The sequence below is a fragment of the Trichinella spiralis genome, assembly GCF_000181795.1.
Source record: "Trichinella spiralis strain ISS 195 chromosome Unknown Scfld1557, whole genome shotgun sequence".
NCBI classification, from domain to species: Eukaryota; Metazoa; Nematoda; class Enoplea; order Trichinellida; family Trichinellidae; genus Trichinella; species Trichinella spiralis.
In genome coordinates this window covers 536,326-558,435 of record NW_003528496.1, presented here as the reverse complement: position 1 = coordinate 558,435, position 22,110 = coordinate 536,326, and the positions used below count along the sequence as shown (strand labels likewise).

Sequence of the window (22,110 nt, the reverse complement as noted above, 5' to 3'; positions counted from 1 at the left end):
TTGTGATACTATTGTTTTCAAAAGATGTCTTGAATAGCTTTTCTTAAATGGAAGCATCACTGCCATTCATTTGAATATACAAATCGTGCAATTGAATCAAGAAATCAATTATGAATCAAACTGATCGGTAATAATGTTCGGTAGACTGTTGTTGGCTATTTTTACAATAATTTCTTTCATACAGGTAATTTATTTGCAATTTTTGACGATGTAATTGTATCATTGAAGGAGAAAAAAAATAACCAATTCCATTTTTAAAATGAGATTCATCTCGTGTAAACAATATTCTTTACAATATTGTACTTTGGTATTATTTTAATTGATTCACTTGATGAATTCATTTTAAATTAACATTTTGCAAAAATGATTCAACTGCAGTATTCTTTTTGCATAGTACGGCTTTGCCCAAAATGTTGACTGCGGTAAAGCCAAAGTAGAAGCAAAAACTGGCAATGGAGAAGCCGCACCAAATTCATTCCCATGGATGGTATATCTGAAAATAAATGATCCAGCAGGAAAAACTCGCATATGTGCTGGCACACTGTTCCAACGATATCCAGAAGAGACAATCAGCACGGTGCTTTCTGCAGCGACTTGTATCATTGAATTCGGGTAGCTTTGATTTCATACAAAACAGATTTAATTTGATATCAATGACGAAATATAATTTCAGAACTCTGTGGGAATACGATGTTACCGTAATTGTCGGTGGACATGATATAACGAAAAACGAGACAACACAAATTGTGACAAAAGTGAAATCAGTAAATACATTGAATGCTGGAAATCATTATTTTGTGGTCAGCAGTTATCAAGGCAACGTTGTGCAATTGGAATTGGAAGATCCGATCCCAGTATCTGAAAATGCCCGTCCTATTTGCCTACCTGAACAAAATGAGCCGATACCATTTGGAAAGGAATGTTACGTAGCAGGTTGGGGCGTGCACAATGGTAAATTTCTTTTTAAACTTCCATATTCCAAAAATTTCTATTTATTATGTAAATTCGTTTTAGGAAAATTTTCCAATGTATTGCGTCAAAAAGTTGTAAAGCCAGTCGAATATAAATGCTGCAAAAGCGAAAATGTTTACGTTCAAAGCATGTTCTGCGCTAAACCTACAGGAAAAGCTGAGGATGGACCATGGCTGGTAAGTTCCACTAGCTGATTATTATTATTATTATCTTCTTTTTTTTCATATTAAATAAATAATTTTTCTCAATTTCAAATGTCAGGGTGATGGAGGTGGACCGTTGATGTGCAAAAAGGATGGAAAATGGGTTCAATATGGTATACTAAGCCACACCGATGGAAATCCAACAAGAGCAGATCCGATCATCTATGTCAAATTACCAACCTTCATCAACTATTTATAAGTGAAAATTGAAATATTTTTATGCATCAATAAAAGTTAAATATCAATTTGTTAAAGTTACACTTATCTAAATTTCATTTAATAAAATCGGAAAATGCAAGTTTACCGTTGAATTTGCCTTGAGACAGAATTTCAATTTAATTCTACCTGCCCATTTGATCAGTATTGATTAGCAATGCAAAATTTATTATGCAGCATGTACAAAAAAAATTTTTCTATAAATTCTGCTGCTTTATCAACTTCAATTCAGTCGAACAAGAAAAAAAGAAAATTTGAATTTTTATTCAATAATCATCATTTGTCATCTTAAGTTGCGCTCGCCAACGTTTCGCTTCGACACGTTTTCTCGCAGCGTTAATTTGCCTAAAAATGCAAACACAATATTACAATCAACTTTACGAATTTTTGAATAAAATTTAATAATCAATAACTTAAAATTTACCTCCATTTAATTAATTCCAAAGTTTCAGCGTCGGGTGTTTTCCCATTCAATTTCTTTTCACTTTCTCGTATTGAATACCTCAATTTATCCAGACAGTCGGCTAAATTTAAAAACTGTGAACGAGTGCGCTCACTCCGTACGCACAAAATGCCATTTTTTGTCAATTTATGATAATACTACAATAAAACTGAGACAACAATCAATACATAGAAGGTATATAATAATTTGAACAATTATAAAGTTGTACATCTTTCATGAATTGGTCTCTTATTTTTTGAGGAATCCACTTCGCCGTGGAGACATGAAACCGTACTTCGACACGTGTATTTCCTGAAAATAGAAGAAAAATAAACCGATAAAAGAATTTATTGTTAAAGCCCATGCAAACAGCACCAGCAGCAGTAAACAACAACGATGGTCATAATTTCAGTTAGTAAATTTGAATTGAAGTAGTAAACAATGGAGCGTTATTATGATTAATCAGTTACACAGTGAAAACAAAAGACACTGCTAGCTAACATTGTCAAATATTTAAACGAGATACAGTTCACAACACATACGTCGATTAGCATTCTGTCCACCGGGACTGCTGCTCGGATTATGTAAAATTTCCAACTCTTTTATTGGAATGAAGCCACTGAAACTTTCGTCTCCATTTTCATGAGATGGTTGATTCTTAAAATATAAAATCTTTCTTTTCCCTAAAACATTCAACAACTTATTTATACCTGCAAGTTAGTGCCTTCTTGAGCTGTACAGATGACACGTTTAAAATACTGGTCCACATGACCAGAGCATAGATAGCTACCAGAAAATGTGCTAACTGATGTGGATTTCAGAAAAAATAATCGACCATTGCCAAAAAACTTGGACAAAATCTTGTACATCAAGACTAAATGCAAATTATCACTTTATCCAATCCATACAACTTGACAACATCAATAAATATACAGTAGGTGTAATTAGTAAATATTTAAACAATTTAATAAGTAAACTTTAAAAAAACATTATGAAAAAATGTACATCAAAATTAATACTTTTGTATTTGATCAATATAAAAAATACAGTATTTTCTAAATTGTGAAAATAAAGGTTTAAAAACATTTTTAATGCTGATTATGCAACTAAACAAAGACGCTTCGAGAATTCACGATTGATGGCCAAATTTTCAATCTAATTGACCAATTTCAATTTCAGATTTAAGTTGTTGAGCGTTTGTTTGATATTTTTTGATTATTAATTGGTGTAGTCAGTTGTGTATGAAATGAAAAGTAGTCACTGCAGTTGTAACAAATGGTAAAAAATCTGAAACATCACTCATTCCAAGCACGACAGAGGGACAGCCACCACCGATCGGTAGAAAGGAGTCGTGTGATACTTGATCGTCAGAATTAAAAGTTACGGTAGTTGGGTGACGTAGAAGAGAGGATTTGTTGGATTTGGTGTGTTGGTTGTCGACCGCGGTATGATTTATCACGGTGATTATCGGTAGCACGTTCTAGTAAACACTAATCGACTGCGTTGGTGTTGTTTTCCTTTATTATTTTAAATATCTTCGTCGAAGCGCGGAAGAGGTCGAAAGGTCACCACAGATTGCAATGACCGGGGCGATAGCCCCGTGACGGAGGCACACCCGCCAGCCTCAACGGAAAACTTGGTACATAGCCATTGACACTACCAGTGCTCTATAATTCTTCTTGGTATGTATGTATGCATGTATAAATACCGTTTCAAACATCTGAAATCGCTTCATTTGTTATGAATAATGTAGGAAAAGGTTTCAGTAATGAGAGTCAGCTGTAGAGTTCTTGCCATGAATTACGAAATTCCAATAAACAAAAGCAGTCCTTAAATGCTTGTCCTCTGAAAAGCTTCAATAAGATCGATTCCTACTAATAACCTCTTCTTTTCTTTCTTTGATCACACGAGTAATATATCAACATTTACTCACGCGATAAAGGAACAGAGTAATACAGGGTTTTAAAGCTCAAATTAAGAAAAAACAACGAAAATAAAAAACAGAATTATCGGTATTTGTCAGCAGTTTTTTCACAGACAGTTTTAGCCATGATTTCTAGAGGTTCGTTTTGTATTACAGGCGAGTTACAAATGGCTGCATTAGGAGTATACTTTGATTGCCTCGTGTAAGTGATTATCTTTGACCAATGTAAATTTAGACAGTCATAGAAACAAACCAAACGTAGAACATGTTTCACTTGAAGAAACTGAATACAATTCATCGTTACTGCGAAATGAAAATTTACTCGAAGCCAGAAATTTTATCACATCAAATACCACCGTAACGTAGTAGCGGATTTTCAACAGTTTTTTCTCATTGACCAAACTTGAAATTTCTCGATTTTCTTTCACACACGTTTTTCTTCTTCCCATTTAGACATTGCCCACACGTGAGGTGTGAACGTGTCGGCCTTTTCTTCAGCGGTTTTCTATTATCTTCGAGGCGTTTTGATGTAGATGAGCGCGTGTTAAACATTAGATGTCAACAATGAGACGTAATATGTAAGATTACTGTTTATTGAAGAATAAATATAGCACAACAAACAACAGAGAAGGTAAGAACAAAGTAGACAATGACAATGACAACCAAGTCACCGAGAGAGAAGATTAATTAACTTGTCCCAAAGTCCAACAAAAACGCACATACCACCTACGTCACCACCGGTTACTGCCGATCTTCAGGTATGATCCAGTATATGGTAGTTATTATCCGATGTTACAGTCATTTGAAATTACAAATGTATACTACAACAAATAGGACTGTTCTGGGCCGATGTATTCTTTCCTGCTCGATAGCTATAATCGAGTTTAAGTGGAGTGTATAATTAACCCGCAGTCGACTCCTTTTGAACCGCTGAGTTCCATTGTTGTCGAAAAGAAACCATTTTTTGTAAGGATGCTCAAGTTTCTTATTCTGAGCGGGATTTATTTTTATTTACAAATTTTACGGACACTCATCGCACTGATAATTCTTGTAGATGAATCACTATTGATGCCCTTTAGTTCTACTCACACAGTTCGAACGTGCAGAGGTTTACTCTTCTGCTCTCTGAAACCATAACAATTTTGGAACATACCTTTTAGTTGAAGACAATTAACTATAGACTTCTTTAGAAAAGATCTTTGTGATCCTGGCTCCAAAAGACACATCACTTGAATGTGACTTCGATAAGCCACGTCTTAGCCGTCTTCAACAGTGTTCGACTATGGTTTTCAGTCTTCATGAGTCCGACCTGAACTTCTTTCAGAGCTTCCACAGTCTTTTCATCCTTTTCTATAGGAGTAGACTCACTACCATTTTGTCTGTCACAATGACCGTCCTTTAATGAAGGATGACATCTCGATTAATCATTCTTATGACAATCGACGCCTCTATGATTTTGCATTAGGCAACGGAAACATAGACCGTGCTGTTTCGCAGTCTTCCAACGATCTGAGGTGATCATTGCTAGGTATTTTATACATCTTTCGACGCGATGCAAATCTTCGCATTTGGGATATCAGAACTTCTGTTTGGTTTCAACTACTAAAGCTGAACTCTGAATTTATGTGATACACTGAAAATAACGTCAAAACTTCAACAGAAATTACCTTATGCTTGTTCGGTGGATTCTGGTAAAAGCAGAAAAACAGTCACATGTGTTGTTTTTCCTTTCCTATTGCATAACAGATGCCGCCTAGTTCAAATCTGCTGACATGTACAATTGATTTTGAGCAGCTGACATCAAGCCATAAGGTATTCCACTGAAGTACTGCCATTCTCTTGTCCTCCACTGTTACTGAATACGCGTATTTTGAAAATGGAGAAGAGGTTCATTGGAAAGTGCTGTGGAATTTCATAGAAACGCTTTCTCCCTTGGACCAAATGAATGTTGAAATTTGTTAACTGCCACCTAATGAAGATGGGAACATCACTGTCGATGAGCATGATCTTATGAAAGTCGAGTTAACAGACGTTTGTGGTGAACTTGTGAATGTGAATGAACTTGAAACTGTGATGAAAGAGATGTTGACAAATATGACGATTAAACTCAAGAAGAAACTACTCTGGAACTTTAGCGGAACTAGTTCGCCTTCTTTGGAAGAAGGCCGACAGCATTCTGGCGAACAACTACCAGCTCGCTCAGAAGCTGCTCAGTTCGGTTCAGAGGAAGCTAAATCATGATCTAAATATAAACGACTAGTGAAGTATTCCGCGGTCATTCAGTCCTATTTGGACAAGGATTGGGCGGAGGAAGCTCCGGATGCAGGACCATTGGGACGCACATGGTACCTGCCGCATCATGCCGTGTATCAGATGGGTAGCACGGGCAAAGTAAAGTGCCGAGTTGTCTTCGACGGGTCTGCGCGGTTCCGGGACATCGCCCTGAACGACCTGTTGGATTCTGGAGCGAAGCATCAGGCGGATCTGTTGGGGATCCTGATTCGCTTCAGGCGGTACAGGATTGACTTGCAAGCACACATCCAGAAAATGTACATGCAAGTGGCTCTTCACGAAGCGGACAGAGATGTCTGCAGGTTCTTGTGGAAAGAACCTGGGAAGGATGAGCCCCTGAAGGCAAACAGGCTAACCTGAGTCTGTTTCAGCCTAACCTGCTCACCTTACCTGGCAATGCAGATGATCCGCTTGCAGACGGAAAAGCATCAACCGAATACACTGAGGCACATAGCGACATCCTTCCCAATATGTACGTGGACGACCTGGTCGTAAGTTGCGACAGCATCTCAGATGCGAAGAGAATGGCTAGAGAAGCGACCAGACTCTTGGGCAAGGGAGGATTCCACCTCACCAAGTGGGCGAGCAATTCGCCGGACGTTGTGAAGGAAGTTCCTGCAAAAAGGATCAGGAGCCCAGCGACAGAGTTCGGCTCTGGAAGACACTGGGGAACCTTTGGCAGAGGGAAGTAGACGTGCCGACCTTCCGACCACCGGAAATGGTGGTGGCCGAGGTCCTGGACACGAAGAGAGGCGTGCTGATTGCAGTGGTCTCAGTCTTCGATCGGTTGGGTTGCCTGGCGCCATACACGGTGAGGGCGAAGATAATCATCCAGCTGCTGTGGCAAGTTGTAGTAGTCCTCTGAGTCGGATTGTGAAAGTTAGATTTCAAGAGATTGCAATTCTACTGAACCTGCGATCTGCGGATAGATTGTGGTAGTGGTCAACAATGCCAAGAGCGGGTTCTTTAGTTCCCCCGCGGAATCTGATCACGTTGAAGAGACGATTGCAGTTCTTCACGGAAGAGCTGGAACAACTGTGCGCCGACAATGCTGCAACGGGCATGATGGAAGCTCAGCTTGTCGTGACGGAAGAAATGTATCGTCGAGTTGACCTTCTTCAGGAAGAGTACGAAGCTGGTCTGGACGGAGAAGAAGTGAAAACCGCGATGGCCGAGTGGGCAGAGTACCGCAAGGGCTTCCGTGGCATCACGGTCCGTGCGCGAACCCTGTTAAGCGCAGGAAAGGTGGAGGCAGCAGGTTCCCAGAATACGAAGGCCATTGAAGGTGAGAAGAACGTCAGATTGCCGTTCCTCGAGCTTCCTAAGTTCGGGGTGACGTCACTGAATTTCGGGGATTCTGGGACCGGTTTGCTGACAGCATCCACAAGAGGACGGACCTCTCAGACGGAGCCAAGCTGACGTACCTGCGTGGATGCCTAACATGTGATGCATTGAGATCGATCATCAGCCTGTCCTCCTCGAATGCCGACTACGAGGTGGCAGTGCAGAGGCTGAAGGAACGCTTCGACCGGCCATACACCGCGGTGAGGAAATTGGTACTAGAATAATGATCATTGATCCCACTCGAAGTTGCCACTCGCCTTCTGCATGCGCTTCATCAATAATGCACGGTTACCCGTAGAGTTACGAAGGATGACACGGAGATCGAAGAAGCAGAGGCGGTATGGATTCAGTAAATCCAAGCGCGACGCATATGGCAAGACCTACATGGGGAGCCTCAGGAAGAAAGAGTCGAAGGATCTCTTGATGAGAGAGGAATCCTAACGGTTGAAGGTCGATTGCGTCGCGTCAACTTGCTAGTTGAAACGAAGCATCCCATGTTGCTCCCGCACGGGGATGAACGCCGCTAGTGGTCGATGTCCTGATCAGAATCGACTACTGTTATGATTTCGTGACTGGTCGCATTAGAACAGACAGCAGCGGGTCTGTGGCCGTGGCGACCCGCCTTGGTTGGATCGTCTGCGGAGGGACTGACCTAAGACGATCCTCAGAAGCCAGGGTCTTCCTGATGAAAGGCGAAGACCCCGACGACACCACCCTGCGGAAATTTGGGAACATTGAGTTGTTGGGAAGGTTCAACGACATCGAGAGGGGCTGCTCCACATCAGCGCCCTTTGCCTGCGCTTTGTGAGGAACTGCCGCTCCACCGCTGGAGATCGCGGGAGCGGACCCCTGACGGCTGGGGAGTTGGACGCAGCGGTGCAGGTCTGGGTGCGGATTGCCCAGAGGCAAGGTTTCCGGCGAGAGATCGACGCGCTGAGAGCGAATGGTTGTGTGGGTGCTCAGAGCCGTCTCTGACAGCTGAGGCCGCTCTGCCTGAAGATCGGACGACTCCAGCGCCCGCGTTTGCGCACGTTGGCATGTGTGACGCCGACCGTGAAATTGTACCTGCGTATCACGTTCACCGTTTTGTAGGACAACCGGCGGTAACGAGGGGAGGAAGGTCAGCGGAGCGGAGTAGCGGCATTGTGTGGTTTTGCGGTCAGTGATACGGCGTGCGCGTCCCGTCTTGTTTGTCTTTGCATTCTCTTGTACTCCGTTGTTTATAATAAACTCTCTATATTACAAATGGTGCGAATTAACCGAGCGCCTGACCGCGCTGCATATGGATTTCGCCGCTTCCCCCCCCCCCATTCTTATTCGTGAGGGTGACGAAGAAGGCCACAGCACCGAAGTATGTGTGTCCAATCACGTGCGTGCAGTACACTTGGATCTCGTCCCGGAGATGTCGACGGTCGGTTTACTGTAAGCTCTCCGGTGTTTCATAGCCCGGCGGGGCAGGTCGGCGACCATAGACCGTCAACTTTCGCTCCTTCTAGAGCATTGCGTCAGAACAGCGACGGCGTGGCCTGAGTGGTACGGCTTCGGACCTCAACTAATGTCACCAGGCACTTCGCCAAGCTGCTGGTGCTGGAGCCAGCATGTTCAGTGATGGGAGAACGAAAAAAGGGGAGAATGTGAACGTCGGAAATGCGAATACTGTCGTCGACGTTAGAGAACGTGCATGTCGGGATCGAATACGGTAGTGCAGTGGTCTCAGTAATCTCCAAGCGGGTGTGGGATAAGGCCACCTCATGCCAGAAGTTGCGGGGAGCTGCCAGTCCAATACAACTGGGCGACTGACGGAAGATGGCGACCTTCGGCTGGGGGTCGTTCAACTGCACCTGGTTGTGGTGGTGGAGAAGTTGCTTGTCCCGGGTATCCTGGGCACAAATTTCCTGGACACCATGGTGCGGAGCATGGACTTCACGTCTCGCTACATGGTCCTGAGAGACGGGACGAGAGTAAAGTTCCAGCGAGAGGCAGCAGTGACGCCCCGTCCAGCATCGGGTGCATGGGCACCGGCGTGCCCCAGGAAGAACAGGGCAGGTGACCACGTGTAAGCCAGCGAAAGCCGCAGGCAGCTGTTCCACGCACATGCTGACGCAGCAGAGTGCTCGGCAACAGGGAAACAGACCTTGGAGAGCATACTGCGCCAGCATAGTTTAGCCATATCGCGGAACGATGACCAGTGGCGTACCAGCCTAGTCACACATCGCATCGAAACGGGTGAAGCTCAGCCCATAAAGCAACCGCCGCGCCGCCTCCCATTGGCCCAGCGTTCTGTTATGGAGCGCTTGCTGGGATAGATGCTGGAATCCGGCGTCATCGAGCCCGCATCCGCAACCGGTTGTACTGGTGCGAAAGAAGGACGGTTCACCCCGGTTCTGCGTTGATTACCGCAGGCTGAACACCGTGACCCCGCGCATTGACGACACGTTGGATGCGCTGGCAGGATCCCAGTGGTTCAGCACTCTGGACCTGGCTTCAGGGTACTGGCAGGTTGAAGTAGCCGAACCTGACCGGGAGAAGACGGCCTTCTCCACGCCGATGTTCATGGTCAAGCCATTCGGCCTGTTGGAAACGGGAGGTACGGTAATCCCAGTATCTGCAGGTCAACAGTGCGGCAATTTTGAAACGGCATTTCTCCACTAGTCAACACAATATGATCTTACAAATCTTATCGTGTGCGGGTTCGTTTGGGGGTGTATGGGTCGGTGTTCTGACTGTACTGACCCACTGAACCCGGTAAAAACAATGGAGAATCACCGAAGTCGATCCTATATGAAGGTTTGGACGAAGCAGACTTAATGGTATAACAACCAGTACTCATAGTTGACGAGCTTGAAGACGAAGCAAGAGCGATCGTGTGATCGGAGTGAAGTTTGAGAATCGCAGAAGAATCTACGATCTTGACGTTGTGGCTATCATTTCGTTGGAATCGAGTTTGTCTTGTCCTGAATCACAATAATGTTTGAATATCAACTTTGTGATTGTCTTCCTTGTATCGACAGACTCTTCGGCTTTGCTGTGAGTGGATTTGAACTGCGCGCCTGAACATCAATAATAATAATAGAGTCCACTGCCAGTTGGCATAATTGTGTCGCCAACATTTGGTCCTCTGAGCCGGATTCATCGAAGGCGAGCGACCTCTGGATAGCACGACTGCAGCAGTAATGTCGACTAGAGCAAGAGAAAAATCGAAGAAGGTGATCATCTGCAAGGAACGCCTGAATCAGCTCTTCGAAGAGATCGATCAGTTGTGCGTAGGACCAGCGGAAGTCTTGGAAACTGAATAGCAGATTTCGATGACTGGGAGACTTTACCGGGAGACAGACGCTCTTCAGGTGGAATTAGATTTAAGCCTGGAAGTGGAGGAACGAATGATGGCGGAATATGACTGGTCAAAATATCGGAAAGGATTCAGAGAGCGCAAAGCCCGAGCGCTGGCTCTGATGCGGTCGAACGGGACTGATCAACCCGGACGACTGGACGACCAGGAAAATGCGTCAAGATCAGGACCTGAAATGGTGACGGCTGCGACCTCTGTCCATGAACTTGCAGCACGATTGCCGAGGTGAGATCTGCTCAAGTTCAGTGGAGACTACACGGAGTTTCGTGCGTTTTGGGACCAGTTCGATTATCGCGTACATCAGCGAAAAGACTTGTCCAACGCAGCGAAACTGACCTACCTCCGTGGCTGCTTAACCGGCAAAGCATCGGATCAGCATCGTAATCAGCAGCTTATCTAGCCGCAATGCTGATTATGAGGTGGTGTTGAATCGCCTGCGCGAGGAATTTGATCGACCGGCCAAGGTGATCCGGCATCAAATCAGGAAGCTCGTGCAAGCGCCACCACAGGACGTGGGTCTGAGCTCACAATACGACTATCTGAGACGGACAGTCGACGCGTTGACTGCTCTCGGCAAGGATCCAAGGAAAGATGGTCCACGAGAAGGTGAGCTGTCCGCAGCTGAGATCACGATTGCTGTCAGTCCTGATCGCCTTCCGACACCGGTTCGGATCAAGTAGGATGAGAAAACTTGTCAGAATATCTGCAATTCATGGGAAAATAAGCCCAGCTCCTGGAAGAGTCGCGGTCAGATAGATTATAACCCGCCAAGCCCACAAAGCCCGAAGCCAAACGTCGAAGCAGCCCTCTCAGGCGAAGGCACGACGGTGCGACGTTTCTCCGCATTGCCGTTGCGGATCAGCTTGCCGTGCGCGGAGAATCGCTACGAGCGGCAGAGACTTCAGAGTTGGGACGACCAATGCCTCATGAGAAGAAGAAGGCGGCACAATGGTTTGGTCGGTGTTTCTACTGCCAGAAGCATGGGCACAGTAAAAGAAACTGCCCGGATAGAAAGAGTCACCCTGCCGCATGCGGCAGGTCAGATCCGGGGTGTGCAACTCTGACCTCTCTGGACCGAAGGCAGGCAAGGAGAGGAAGACCGTTGAACCAAGGAAGGCTCAGGCGAACATCGCCACCACTGAGCACGGCTGGAGTCGTTTCCAGATGATCAAGGCTGTAGCTCACGGTCCCCACGGGCGGAAACGCTTGGTCAACTGCTTGTTCGACACCGGAGGTGAGCGGTCTCTGGTGCGCCAAGACGTAGTCGACGAGCTCAAGTTGGCGGCGAAACTCACTCGATTTCCTTTTGCGGTGTTGGTGGCTCGAGAATCAACTGCCAAGCGTCGAGATCAGTTCGATTTTGGCTCAGCTCGGTCAGCGGAGAGCGCGCCCAGGAAAAGTACGAACTGGAAGCAATGACAGTCCCGATACTCTGCGAAGATCTTTGGCAGACACAGTATCACAAAAGGATTGGCCTCATCTTCAGAACCTGAACCTGACGAGGGAGGTCGGAGAGCTGACATCAGTCCATGTCATCATCGGATTGGACAGCTATTTCCACTTCCTTGGAACGCAGGTGATTCGTGGTGGAGATGATGATCCAGTAAGCGTGGAGTCCCATCTCAGGTGGGTGATCTGCAGTCCGGCGGCATCGTTGTCCAGGGAACGGGAATGCAGGGTCCACTGCATCAGAACGGACAATCGTCTGAACGCAGCCCTCCGGAAGTTCTGGGAGTTGGAAGCAATCGGCATCCTCCCTCCGGACACCGAGTCCGGACAGACTGATATGGAGCGGCGTTCAAGGAATCCCTATACTTTGATGGAAATCGGTACTCGGTGGGACTGCTGTGGAAATCTGGTATGGCCAACTTGTTGAACAATTACACCACCGCATTTCAGCGATACCGATCGCTGGAAAAACGGCTAAGCAAAGACTTCAGACTGGATCAAGACTACACGGCTGTCATGCAGTCGTACTTTGAAAACGGATGGGCTGAGGAAGCACCGGCATCAAGCACGCCGGGGAAAACGTGGTACCTGCCCCACCACGCGGTGTACCAGCAGGGCACCACGGAAAAGCGGAAATGTCGGCGGGAGATGCTAGCCCTCTTTTGGGCTACGCGTCACTGTCGGCCGTACCTGTACGGCAGAGAGTTTACAGCTCGCACAGATCACAACGCATTATTGATGTGGCTCAGGAACTTCCGGGAACCTGAAGGGCAAGTAGCCTGCTGAGTGGAGCGGCTGGCAGAGTACGAATTCCAAGTTGTCCACCGGCCTGGGCGACAACACCGGAACGCTGATGCCCTGTCCCGACGAGTCTGCACGCAGTGTGGAGCCGTGAATCCAACCGTAGACGCGCAAGCGGCCATGACACTGGGACCGACCGGGCGTATCCAGGAGTGGCAGGACGCTGACCCGGAGCTCTGACAAATTCAGGAGTGGTTGGAGAAGAGGGACTTGCCCCAAGAACCACCGGCGGGGAGTCACATGTTCTGAAGCCTCTGGTCACAACGGAACCGGCTGACGCTGCGGGACGGAATCCTGTGTCGTGCGTGGTAAGCACCGGATAGGGAAGAAGAAAAGGTGCAGCAGGTGGCTCACCGAAGAAACATCCTGGAAGTCCTGCGAGCTGTCCACAACCATCCGACGGGCGGTCACCTGGGAGTGGCGAAGACATTGGGGCGGGTACGCCAACGGTTTTACTGGCCCCAGCAGCGGGAGGACGTAGAGGACTGGTGTCGGGCGTGCCAGACCTGCGCCGCCCTTGCGGCACCGATCAAAAGGCTGCAGGACCTGATGTAGATCCACCCGGTTGGCCAGCCCTTCCAGCGAGTGGGGATACACTTGGTGGGGCCACTGGAAGAAACTCGAAGCGGCAATCGCTACATCTTGGTGGTGTGCGATTACTTTTCAAAGTGGCCTGACGCATTCCCACTGCCTGATGCCGAGGCGGTCACGGTGGCCACGGCGCTGGTGAACGGCATTTTCTACCGTTACGGAGCACCAGAGACGCTGCACTCAGACCAGGGCCGTAACTTCGACGCTGATGTGATAGCAGAGGTGTGTCGGCTGTTTGGCATAGCGAAGACCAGGAGCACAGCTGTAGCGGACATGGACCGAGAAAATTTTTCCTGCAGAAAACGAAGAGGAAGAAAGCTAAAGTTACCGTATGAAGAATTGGACATGAAGATCAGAGGCGGAGTACGGTAGTGGCACTTGACGTGTGTACGGTAGAGTTCGCAAGGAGCCAAAACAAGCGTTTTCGGTTTGTCATCGTCGTCGGTAATTGCTTTTGATTGTTTAATAAACTATATACTCATTGTTTGTCGTTTGATTGTCCCTATGCCATCAGGAAAGCGCGAGACAGAACGGAAAGGAAATGCGCCGGTTAATACCGGCCCATCGCCAAATAGCGACGGACGCACCAATAATCTGGTGGAAGAGGCGGACGAGCATGCTCGAGGGAGCGGCCATTTACACAGCGTACCACCCACAGTCTGACGGCCTGGTGGAAAGGATGAACCGGACACTTACGGACATGCTGGTGAAAGTGTCCATCGATCAGCCGGAGGACTGGAATGTCCATCTCGATCGGGTACTCCTCACGTACCGTTCCAGCGTGCATCACACCACTGGTGCCACACCCTGCCGGATAATATTCGGGAGGGAGCTGAGACTACCAGTGAATGTTATTGTAATGTGATTATGATCTCAACAACCTGAACATCAATAACACACAGTAGGAGAGCTAAGGTTTTTGCATAAAGCGACGTTGAGTCGACGTGTTAATGGGTTCATTATTGTCGTGAGTGTACCCCGATGCGTGTTTGTTATACCTTTATATAGTTATTCCCTACTGAATAAAAGTGTTGTTTCGTTACATTGGCGACGAGGATGAGTAACCCCGGGATAGAAGAAGCTAGCGGAGTATTGGAGACTGCTGTCATGTACCGTCAGAAGATATATTGGGAAAGAACACTAGTACGTCAAAGATATTAGGCATCGTTTGGGACTGGGCAAACGATGAATTAGCTTATAGTGTTCTTTCTGATGTCGATCCTTGGTCGCGTGACACAAAACGTCAATTGATAAGTGTTACTGTGAAGATGTATGATCCCCTTGGTCACCTATCTCCATACATAACCAAGGCGAAGGTACTATTTCAAAAGTTGTGGAAAAAAGGCTTAAATTGGGATGATGAGTTACCATCAGATCTGCAAAAGGAATGGCAGACATGGAAGTTGGAATTATGTGATATATCAGATATCTGAATTCCAAGGTGTCTCATCCCATTTTATGGTTCCACAATAAAAAAGGTTGAGCTGCACGCGTTTGGAGACGCATCGGAGACTGCCTATGGAGCAGTGGTATATGTAGTAGTGAAGAAAAAATACCACAGCTCAATTTCAAATGTTGTAATGGCCAAATCGAGGGTTGCACCTTTGAAGAAGATGACTCTCCCTCGTTTGGAATTAATGGCAGCACAGATGGCAGCTAAATTGATAACCTTCGTAAAGGAGGCATTAAAAATTAGGATCGACAGATTGACTTGCTGGACGGACAGCAAGATCACTTTATGTTGGATAAAAGGCATATCAAGAAGATGGAAACCCTTTATCCAAAACCGAGTCGAGAATATTCAACCGTTAATGGAACCGTCTTAATGGAGGCATTGTCCAACTAACTCAAATCTGGAAATTCTCACTCCGTACCATTTTTTGACAGGTAACCATTACACTGATATTCCTGAAGTAACTGAAGATGAAGATGAATGGGTACCAAAAACACAGTCCACGTTACATCTCATGAAGAACTGGAATTTATGACAGCGTTTAATCGCACAATGGTGGAAACGCTGGAAAGCAGAGTATGTGACCAATTTGAATGTAAGACAAAAATGGTACAACAGTGGTAATGCTCCAAACATTGGAGATATCGTATTGGTGGGTGAGAATAATGTTCCCAGAAGAAATTGGAAACTGGGAAAAATCGTACAGTTGTATCCCGGTCAGGACGGGATAGTTCGGACTGTGACAGTGCAGCTAGCTGGTGGTACTGTCAACCGTCCAATCTCAAAGCTGCATTTAATAGAGCCAGCCAACGTACAGTGATAGACTCCGTCCATCGGCGCCGGGAGGATGTTAGAAATTAGAATTCATTCACATTTAGATACTATAAATAACTTGTTTACACGAATATGTAGCAATTGACTCTCGGCAAACGTTACGTCACAAATTGAAAATACTTGGCAGTTGGCCAACTATTTGTTCTCTGCTAAAAAGAATTGGCAATCGATATTGTCAGCGTGTGTTGGAAACTCTCAATTCCTGGAATTGGGGTATATTTAGAAATCAATGAGAATACGTCATTGTGCAAGAGAAGCGTGTATATATACGAGAGAACAAGAGTAGTACGAGCAGTACGTGTGTTAAAGAGTACGTTTAGTACGAGTGTAGCAGTACATTTAGTACGTGCGTGATAGTAGCAGTATCAGTCGTAGATGCTGTAAAGATAACTGTGTGCTTGAGCGTTATTGTTTTGAGATCGTTGAGTAAAACTGTTTCTATCTGATTGTCGTTATTGCTGAAGGCAATAAATTTGTGTGGACCGATATTAGCTCGGACGCGGTAGTTATCACAATTAACAAGAACCAGAGAAAGCTTCTTCGTCACGAGGACGAATAAGCCGTGAATAACTACAGTCAGTATTGGAACCTGATTGTTAGTTATTAAAAGTGTAGCCATTTTTTTTCTTTTTGCTGCAGGACGTCAACACCAGCAATGGTATCTCAGAGGACGCGGCGGAAGCGAAAACCACCAGTGAGATACAACGATTACATCCTTTATTGAGATCGCGAGGCGCGATTGCCAGAGAACATGGCGGTGTAATGTGATTATGATCTCAACAACCTGAACATCAATAACCCACAGTAGGAGAGCTAAAGTTTTTGCATAAAATGACATCGAGTCGACGTGTTGACGAGTTCATTATTGTTGTGAGTATACCCCGTTGCGTGTGTGTTATCGCTTTATACAGTTGAACCTGTTAAGAACAGTAAAAACAATGTGTAGCTTAATTATCACATATTCTTACTGTAAGATTAAGGTATGCTAAGATATGAGCAAGAACTTGTTATTGATCGATTGATTGACGAAATTAGGACGTTAGTAAAGATTTGATTCCACCGATTATTGTTGATTGAGTGCAGTTGTTACTGTCGATACAGTTACCGTGTACGGAAACGAAGGTATAATTGTACGTTCGTTTGAATTTACTGTTTGCGTAAGGAATTACGTAAACAAAGACGATTGTATACTTCTTGCTTGACCTAAGGAGTCCACGTGAAGACGGATCTTGTTCGATTCCTGTATACAGTGTGGATACTGTGTGGGAAAACAGGAACCACAAGAAGCTGATAAGATTGATTAGATCGGTATCAGTTGAAAGGAAAAGGCTGATATTCAACACAGACGTTGAAGTAGTGTGGATTGGAACTACTCGATCTAACACTTAGAGCAGTGAACGATTTTGAACGCGTTGAGTCTCAAAATTGCCGCTCTGATACTTGACGATCAGAAGAACCTGACGACAGATTATTTGAACCGATTGAATTCCGTTTTACGGAACCATATATCCAATTGACCAGAGCTACTACACTTTAAGGGTAAACACTCAAAACGTATGTTTGAAGCGCAGTACCCGAAAATGAACAACTAACGCAGAGCAGTAATGATAACGCCTTTCTTGAGTGAATATTTATTCAACAACAACAACTGTTAGCGAACAGACATTTATATATAAAATCACTTCCGGTTTTGAATAAGGTCAACTGCTTGCGGCACTGCCGTCGGAAATTTTCCTTATCATATTTGCATAAAGTTACTCTCGTGACGCGTATCGCTATTTATAGCTGTAGATTATTTTTTACTCCACGGGTTTTACCAGTTCTGGATGCGACAATATACATTCCACATCGGCAGTCTGTCAGGGGGCGTCCATTCCACTCGGAAGTAATTGAACAAGGCTGCTACTGAACCCGTAGCATCTCTGCCAAGCAGTTTCACGCAGCAGGCACATCATGAAGCGGCAAAAAAGCCTTTGCTAGCAACATTTTGATTTTTTTCTTGTATTGTTCTTCATGGATATAACTGGTACGCATCCCAAGATCCGTCACATTCCGCAGAACTGCTTGGCAGAAATGGAAATAACAGCCTTGCATGTTGACCCCCGGAAATGTACTCTGCAGTGCAGCGAACAGGGCGGTCTCAAAATTGCAAATTACTGTTTGAGGCTGAAGGACCACCCCCAACGCTGCCGTCTTTAAAATTAAATCATCGAAAATTTCACGATAAGTGGAGAGATCTTTTTGGACGGTTAAACAATACACAAGTGGCACTAATTTACCCGCAATAAAAACATGTATGGTGAAAATCTGGTGGTACCATTCTGCAACTATTTTGAAAGTTCCATCCATGGACCATACAGAATGTTCAGATGAAATTGATAAATTTTCTTCTGTACAGAATATTAAAATGGAATTATGTATATTTGTAGTAGACTTTCAGGGTTATCGTACTACACTTTGTTATAGACAATTAGGTTCTACAACTGTCTTCTTTCGCGGCTAGATCTGAATTTCACAAAATCTCGCTTTTCGTATATGATAATCTCGAGTATATATTATTAAATATACAATCAAACACAGGCAAAGTACCAGCAGTTTCCAAATCAGCAGATGCACTGCTTGCTTCTTCGTGGTAAATCTGCGGAATGGTCTTCCTCTGCTCCTCCGCTGCCCGTTGCTTCACAGAATTTTTCTACATTTTGTACAAGATATCATTATCAGGGGTGCAGTCATCTGCATGAGGATTAGAAAGCAAGATTTCGTCCACATCCAAGTTCGTGTGGATTGAACCCCGGCATCCTTTTTCTATCTACATGAGAAATTTGAATTGAAATAACAGAAATGAGATATTTAATAAAATATTATTTACCTGTCGAAAAACCCACTGTTTATCATCAATGTTTGTGTGTTTGACTTGGTAAACTTTGCTTTGATGGAATAAATTATAACTTCTTCCTTCATTTAAAACCAAATAAATGTAAATCGTCAGCCATGAAACATAACAGAAGAATCAAAGCGAAGTCAAGCACAGAGAACAGAAAAGTGGCAAAATGGTGAAAACGGGGGTCGCTCCTGATTATATACATATATATGAACCTGTGTAATGGACTTTCCGTCACAGCAGGCGGGTCAGGCACGCCTTGTTGCTTTTGGCCGGTCATCACCGTCGGAGTTGACCATACGGCATTCTTGAGGAAAACATATTGTGTGAATAATTTATAAAGCGAACACCAAACATTCGTTTCAAATGTTTATTACACCGTGCAACTAACAACCACCACAAATAAACAAGACACGATCGATCGCTCACCAAGACCGCACTCCATCACTAATTGCCACGTGTTTTCACACTACCGTACTCTAGCGCCGATCCTCAGGTCCAAATGTGCCTACTACGGTAGGAAAGTGAATAATCTGTCTGATAAATCTGGAATGTGGCGCCAGAGTTTTAATTTATCCATAAATGGCGCCAATGCTCACGTTAAAGACTGCGATATCGAATGCCCATTTAAATAAAAAAATTTAATCGCCTTTCAGCTTACCGCACTTATAAGAGAAGATGAAGAAGACAGATTGCAGAGAGTCATATTACATTAAACACATACAAAAATTAATCAATATTCTTAACACAACTACTGAACAAATATCAGTATGAACACAGAACATAAAACGTATTGTATTCAAGCGCCCCCCTCCGATGTGCTCTATCATTTTTCAGCGCCCTCCCCCCCACCCCAGTGCCCCTTTACTTCCCACCAAAAGTGCATCCAAAATTGCTGGCATCATCAAATGGTTTTTATGGAATTGTATCAAAAGCGTTCATCTATTTCTATTTGTAACGATTGAAGAAAATTGTTTAAAGATATGTCAACTAGCACTTGTTTCATTTGTCAGATAAAGTTACGTGTTAGCTCACAATTTCATTGAATTCTATGCACGTTTTTACGCATCCACCTTTGTCAAGAATTATCCGCGTTTCCCGTCTCATCACATATGTTGGTAAAGGGGATTTTAATAGAAAGGGAAAATGCACAGTTGACAAATTGTCCACAGTTGCAGCTTTCCAGCTAAACCAATTGATAACTGCTAAATTGTTGGCATCTGATTAATTTTCTGATTTTACTGGGTGTTCAGTTTAAAATTTTTAAAAAGTTTTTCTTTTTGAATCATCCATCTGTGCTGTTTTATGCATGCCGATGAAGTTTGTTGTTTGTATGAAAAATTTTGTTTGACAACAACAACAACAATAAACCCTAAGCGCTGCTTTTGATGCTGAATGTTCAACATTTCGTTATTATTGAATTACAAGTTTAAACGTTGCAAATGCAAATGAAACGCGATGGCAACTTAAATGTTCACTAACGCACTAGTCGGTTTGGTTCAGATGTTCAAAAGCAAAGTTTACAATCTACACCAAATATATAAATAAATTTTTTTTATTTGAAAATAAAAATGCGGATTATAATGTTTTTATTTAAATGAAACATAGGAAGGAAAACAATAACACTTGCAAAAGAGAAAAACTTTGTGAAGATAAAAGTAAAATTCGTTGATTGCTATCAGGAAAGATTTTCAGAGAACAGTCAGCATGAAATTAGAAAAGTATTTAAATGCTAACAAATTAGCAGTTGCCATACCCAGTTTTAGCTGACAACTGAAGCTGTGAACAATTCATCACTTGTTGATTTTTCCATTCCACTAAAGTCGCCTTTAGCTACTCATCAGAACAATTTATGACAAACGGAAAAGCATCTTGTGCGTAAATCTCATTTAATTGCTAGCTGAAACGTAATTTATCTGACAAGCAAAGCAGCTGTTAGTGTTGGGATCCTTCTGAACAGTATTTTTGCATTCGGCGTGATAAAAGTAAAAGCACTTTGATGATGCTAACAGAAAGAAAGCAGTAAATGGAACCGACCAGAATTTCCTTTTTTTTAAAGTTTGCTTTTTATCAATTTATTTGTTTCGCACCATTTAATGTTGCGCTCCGTTTATATGAACAGCATCTCCCTTTTTATATCAATCAAAAAATATTTCTATAAAAATTAATTATGCGAAACCATAAAGTTAAGAAAAATTATCAACCATGCTGCCATGAATACATAAATTGAAAAAGTAAAACTATGAATTACAAAAGTTACATTTTTTTCATTTCATTGATGCAAATTTTTAATTACATTACAATTCATTACGTAACCTTTGACCTCTTTTAGTGTTTGCCCCGTGACGTCACCAATTTCATAGTGGAATTTTTTCATTGTTTTTAGCTTTTTTCATTTAAATATTTACTTTTCCACTTTGCACTTTTAGTGACTAGTATTTGTAATATGATTAAAAAATTTCTTTATGTTTCATTGCTATGGCAGCCAAATATAGTTTAATTATTTTTGAAGTCAATTTTTCTAAAGGAAGTTTACTTTTCAATGCTCGACAACAACAACATCAATATTATATAAAAGAGAATAGCATGAATAATGAACAACAACAAATGACTAATAACGACAACAATGATAATAAAATATTACACAAACCCATTACTTGGAAGGCGGCATTAAATCGGATCTGGCGTGTGGTATACTAAAAGCTTTAAGAAATCGCTCCAAGGTACGCCTGCCGCTGGTGTATTCATCCGTATATATCATAAAACGTTGTTGCTTTTCAGCGTACCTACTACCTATTTGTCTAATAGAACCAGCAGCACGATTTCTTGAAAGGAGCTGGTTGATGGCGTTTCCATCACGTCTTGTTATTCTTTAAGATAATTGAGTAGCCTGTACAATCCAAGCTTATTACCACCCGATATTTTGTTGAACCGACTATGCCAGCCTTCCAAGTGGTTATTGGTCCGAATATTTACATTATGTACATTCCGAAGCGGCAGGCTATCATCGGTCATCCACTTCTGCCTAAAGTAATAAAATAAAGCTGCCAAGTTACCCGTAGTGCTTGCTTCGAGCAGGGTAACACCCATATCAACATGCGGTACAGGGAGGAAAGCGGTGGCCAGGAGCATTTTGATTTATCTATCTTCTTGTTTCTTCATGCTGTCGATATCGCGTTTTCAATCCCAGTTCACTGACTTTCCTATGTACCGCTTGGCAGAATTGGAAGGAGCAGCCCTGTACCCGCGCATTCGGAAGTAGCCCTGAATCGCAGGGATCATGGCTAGTCTCAAATCATATGAAGTCCGATTTACTTCACAAATGTTCACGATCTCATTTTTACTGGGACTTTGAACCT

The 22,110-nt window shown here is 43.7% G+C and overlaps 8 protein-coding genes across 8 annotated transcripts; 4 read left to right on the top strand and 4 right to left on the bottom strand.

Annotated features, from left to right (window-relative positions):
* The first annotated feature begins 73 nt into the window (after window positions 1-73).
* On the top strand, window positions 74-1,473 carry Tsp_04638 (putative trypsin). The gene is made up of 5 exons (XM_003369166.1): window positions 74-184; window positions 395-612; window positions 674-951; window positions 1,015-1,148; window positions 1,234-1,473. Exons 1-5 carry the CDS (start codon window positions 134-136, stop codon window positions 1,372-1,374), a joined length of 822 nt encoding a protein of 273 aa, XP_003369214.1. The 5' UTR covers window positions 74-133; the 3' UTR covers window positions 1,375-1,473.
* A 3,509-nt stretch (window positions 1,474-4,982) lies between these two features.
* On the bottom strand, window positions 4,983-13,422 carry Tsp_04637 (hypothetical protein). Its single transcript, XM_003369165.1, has 7 exons — window positions 12,945-13,422; window positions 11,271-11,445; window positions 10,131-10,347; window positions 8,941-9,336; window positions 6,435-6,785; window positions 6,107-6,385; window positions 4,983-5,153 (listed from the first exon to the last, which is right to left on the bottom strand). The coding sequence occupies exons 1-7, from the start codon at window positions 13,420-13,422 to the stop codon at window positions 4,983-4,985; spliced, it is 2,067 nt and encodes a 688-aa protein (XP_003369213.1).
* Window positions 13,423-13,698: 276 nt separating this feature from the next.
* On the bottom strand, window positions 13,699-14,543 carry Tsp_04636 (conserved hypothetical protein). Its single transcript, XM_003369164.1, is given in 5 exon segments — window positions 13,699-13,901; window positions 13,912-14,034; window positions 14,062-14,274; window positions 14,352-14,415; window positions 14,484-14,543. 5 exon segments carry the CDS (start codon window positions 14,541-14,543, stop codon window positions 13,699-13,701), a joined length of 663 nt encoding a protein of 220 aa, XP_003369212.1.
* Window positions 14,544-14,639: 96 nt separating this feature from the next.
* On the top strand, window positions 14,640-15,429 carry Tsp_04635 (Pao retrotransposon peptidase family protein). Its single transcript, XM_003369163.1, is given in 4 exon segments — window positions 14,640-14,726; window positions 14,738-14,985; window positions 15,025-15,256; window positions 15,280-15,429. 4 exon segments carry the CDS (start codon window positions 14,640-14,642, stop codon window positions 15,427-15,429), a joined length of 717 nt encoding a protein of 238 aa, XP_003369211.1.
* Window positions 15,430-16,186: 757 nt separating this feature from the next.
* Tsp_04634 (conserved hypothetical protein) lies at window positions 16,187-16,489 on the bottom strand. The gene has a single exon (XM_003369162.1). It carries the CDS (start codon window positions 16,487-16,489, stop codon window positions 16,187-16,189), a length of 303 nt encoding a protein of 100 aa, XP_003369210.1.
* Window positions 16,490-17,881: 1,392 nt separating this feature from the next.
* Tsp_04633 (putative DNA-directed RNA polymerase subunit L) lies at window positions 17,882-19,196 on the bottom strand. The gene is given in 8 exon segments (XM_003369161.1): window positions 17,882-18,009; window positions 18,028-18,063; window positions 18,150-18,260; window positions 18,460-18,562; window positions 18,740-18,825; window positions 18,839-18,942; window positions 18,967-19,058; window positions 19,131-19,196. 8 exon segments carry the CDS (start codon window positions 19,194-19,196, stop codon window positions 17,882-17,884), a joined length of 726 nt encoding a protein of 241 aa, XP_003369209.1.
* Window positions 19,197-21,229: 2,033 nt separating this feature from the next.
* Window positions 21,230-21,793, top strand: Tsp_04632 (conserved hypothetical protein). Its single transcript, XM_003369160.1, is given in 5 exon segments — window positions 21,230-21,245; window positions 21,279-21,442; window positions 21,462-21,501; window positions 21,533-21,615; window positions 21,641-21,793. The coding sequence occupies 5 exon segments, from the start codon at window positions 21,230-21,232 to the stop codon at window positions 21,791-21,793; spliced, it is 456 nt and encodes a 151-aa protein (XP_003369208.1).
* A 163-nt stretch (window positions 21,794-21,956) lies between these two features.
* Window positions 21,957-22,009, top strand: Tsp_04631 (conserved hypothetical protein; the record flags this gene model as incomplete). Its single annotated transcript, XM_003369159.1, has 1 exon — window positions 21,957-22,009. A coding segment is annotated over exon 1 (53 nt), but the record flags the coding sequence as incomplete, so codon positions are not given.
* Window positions 22,010-22,110: the final 101 nt, after the last annotated feature.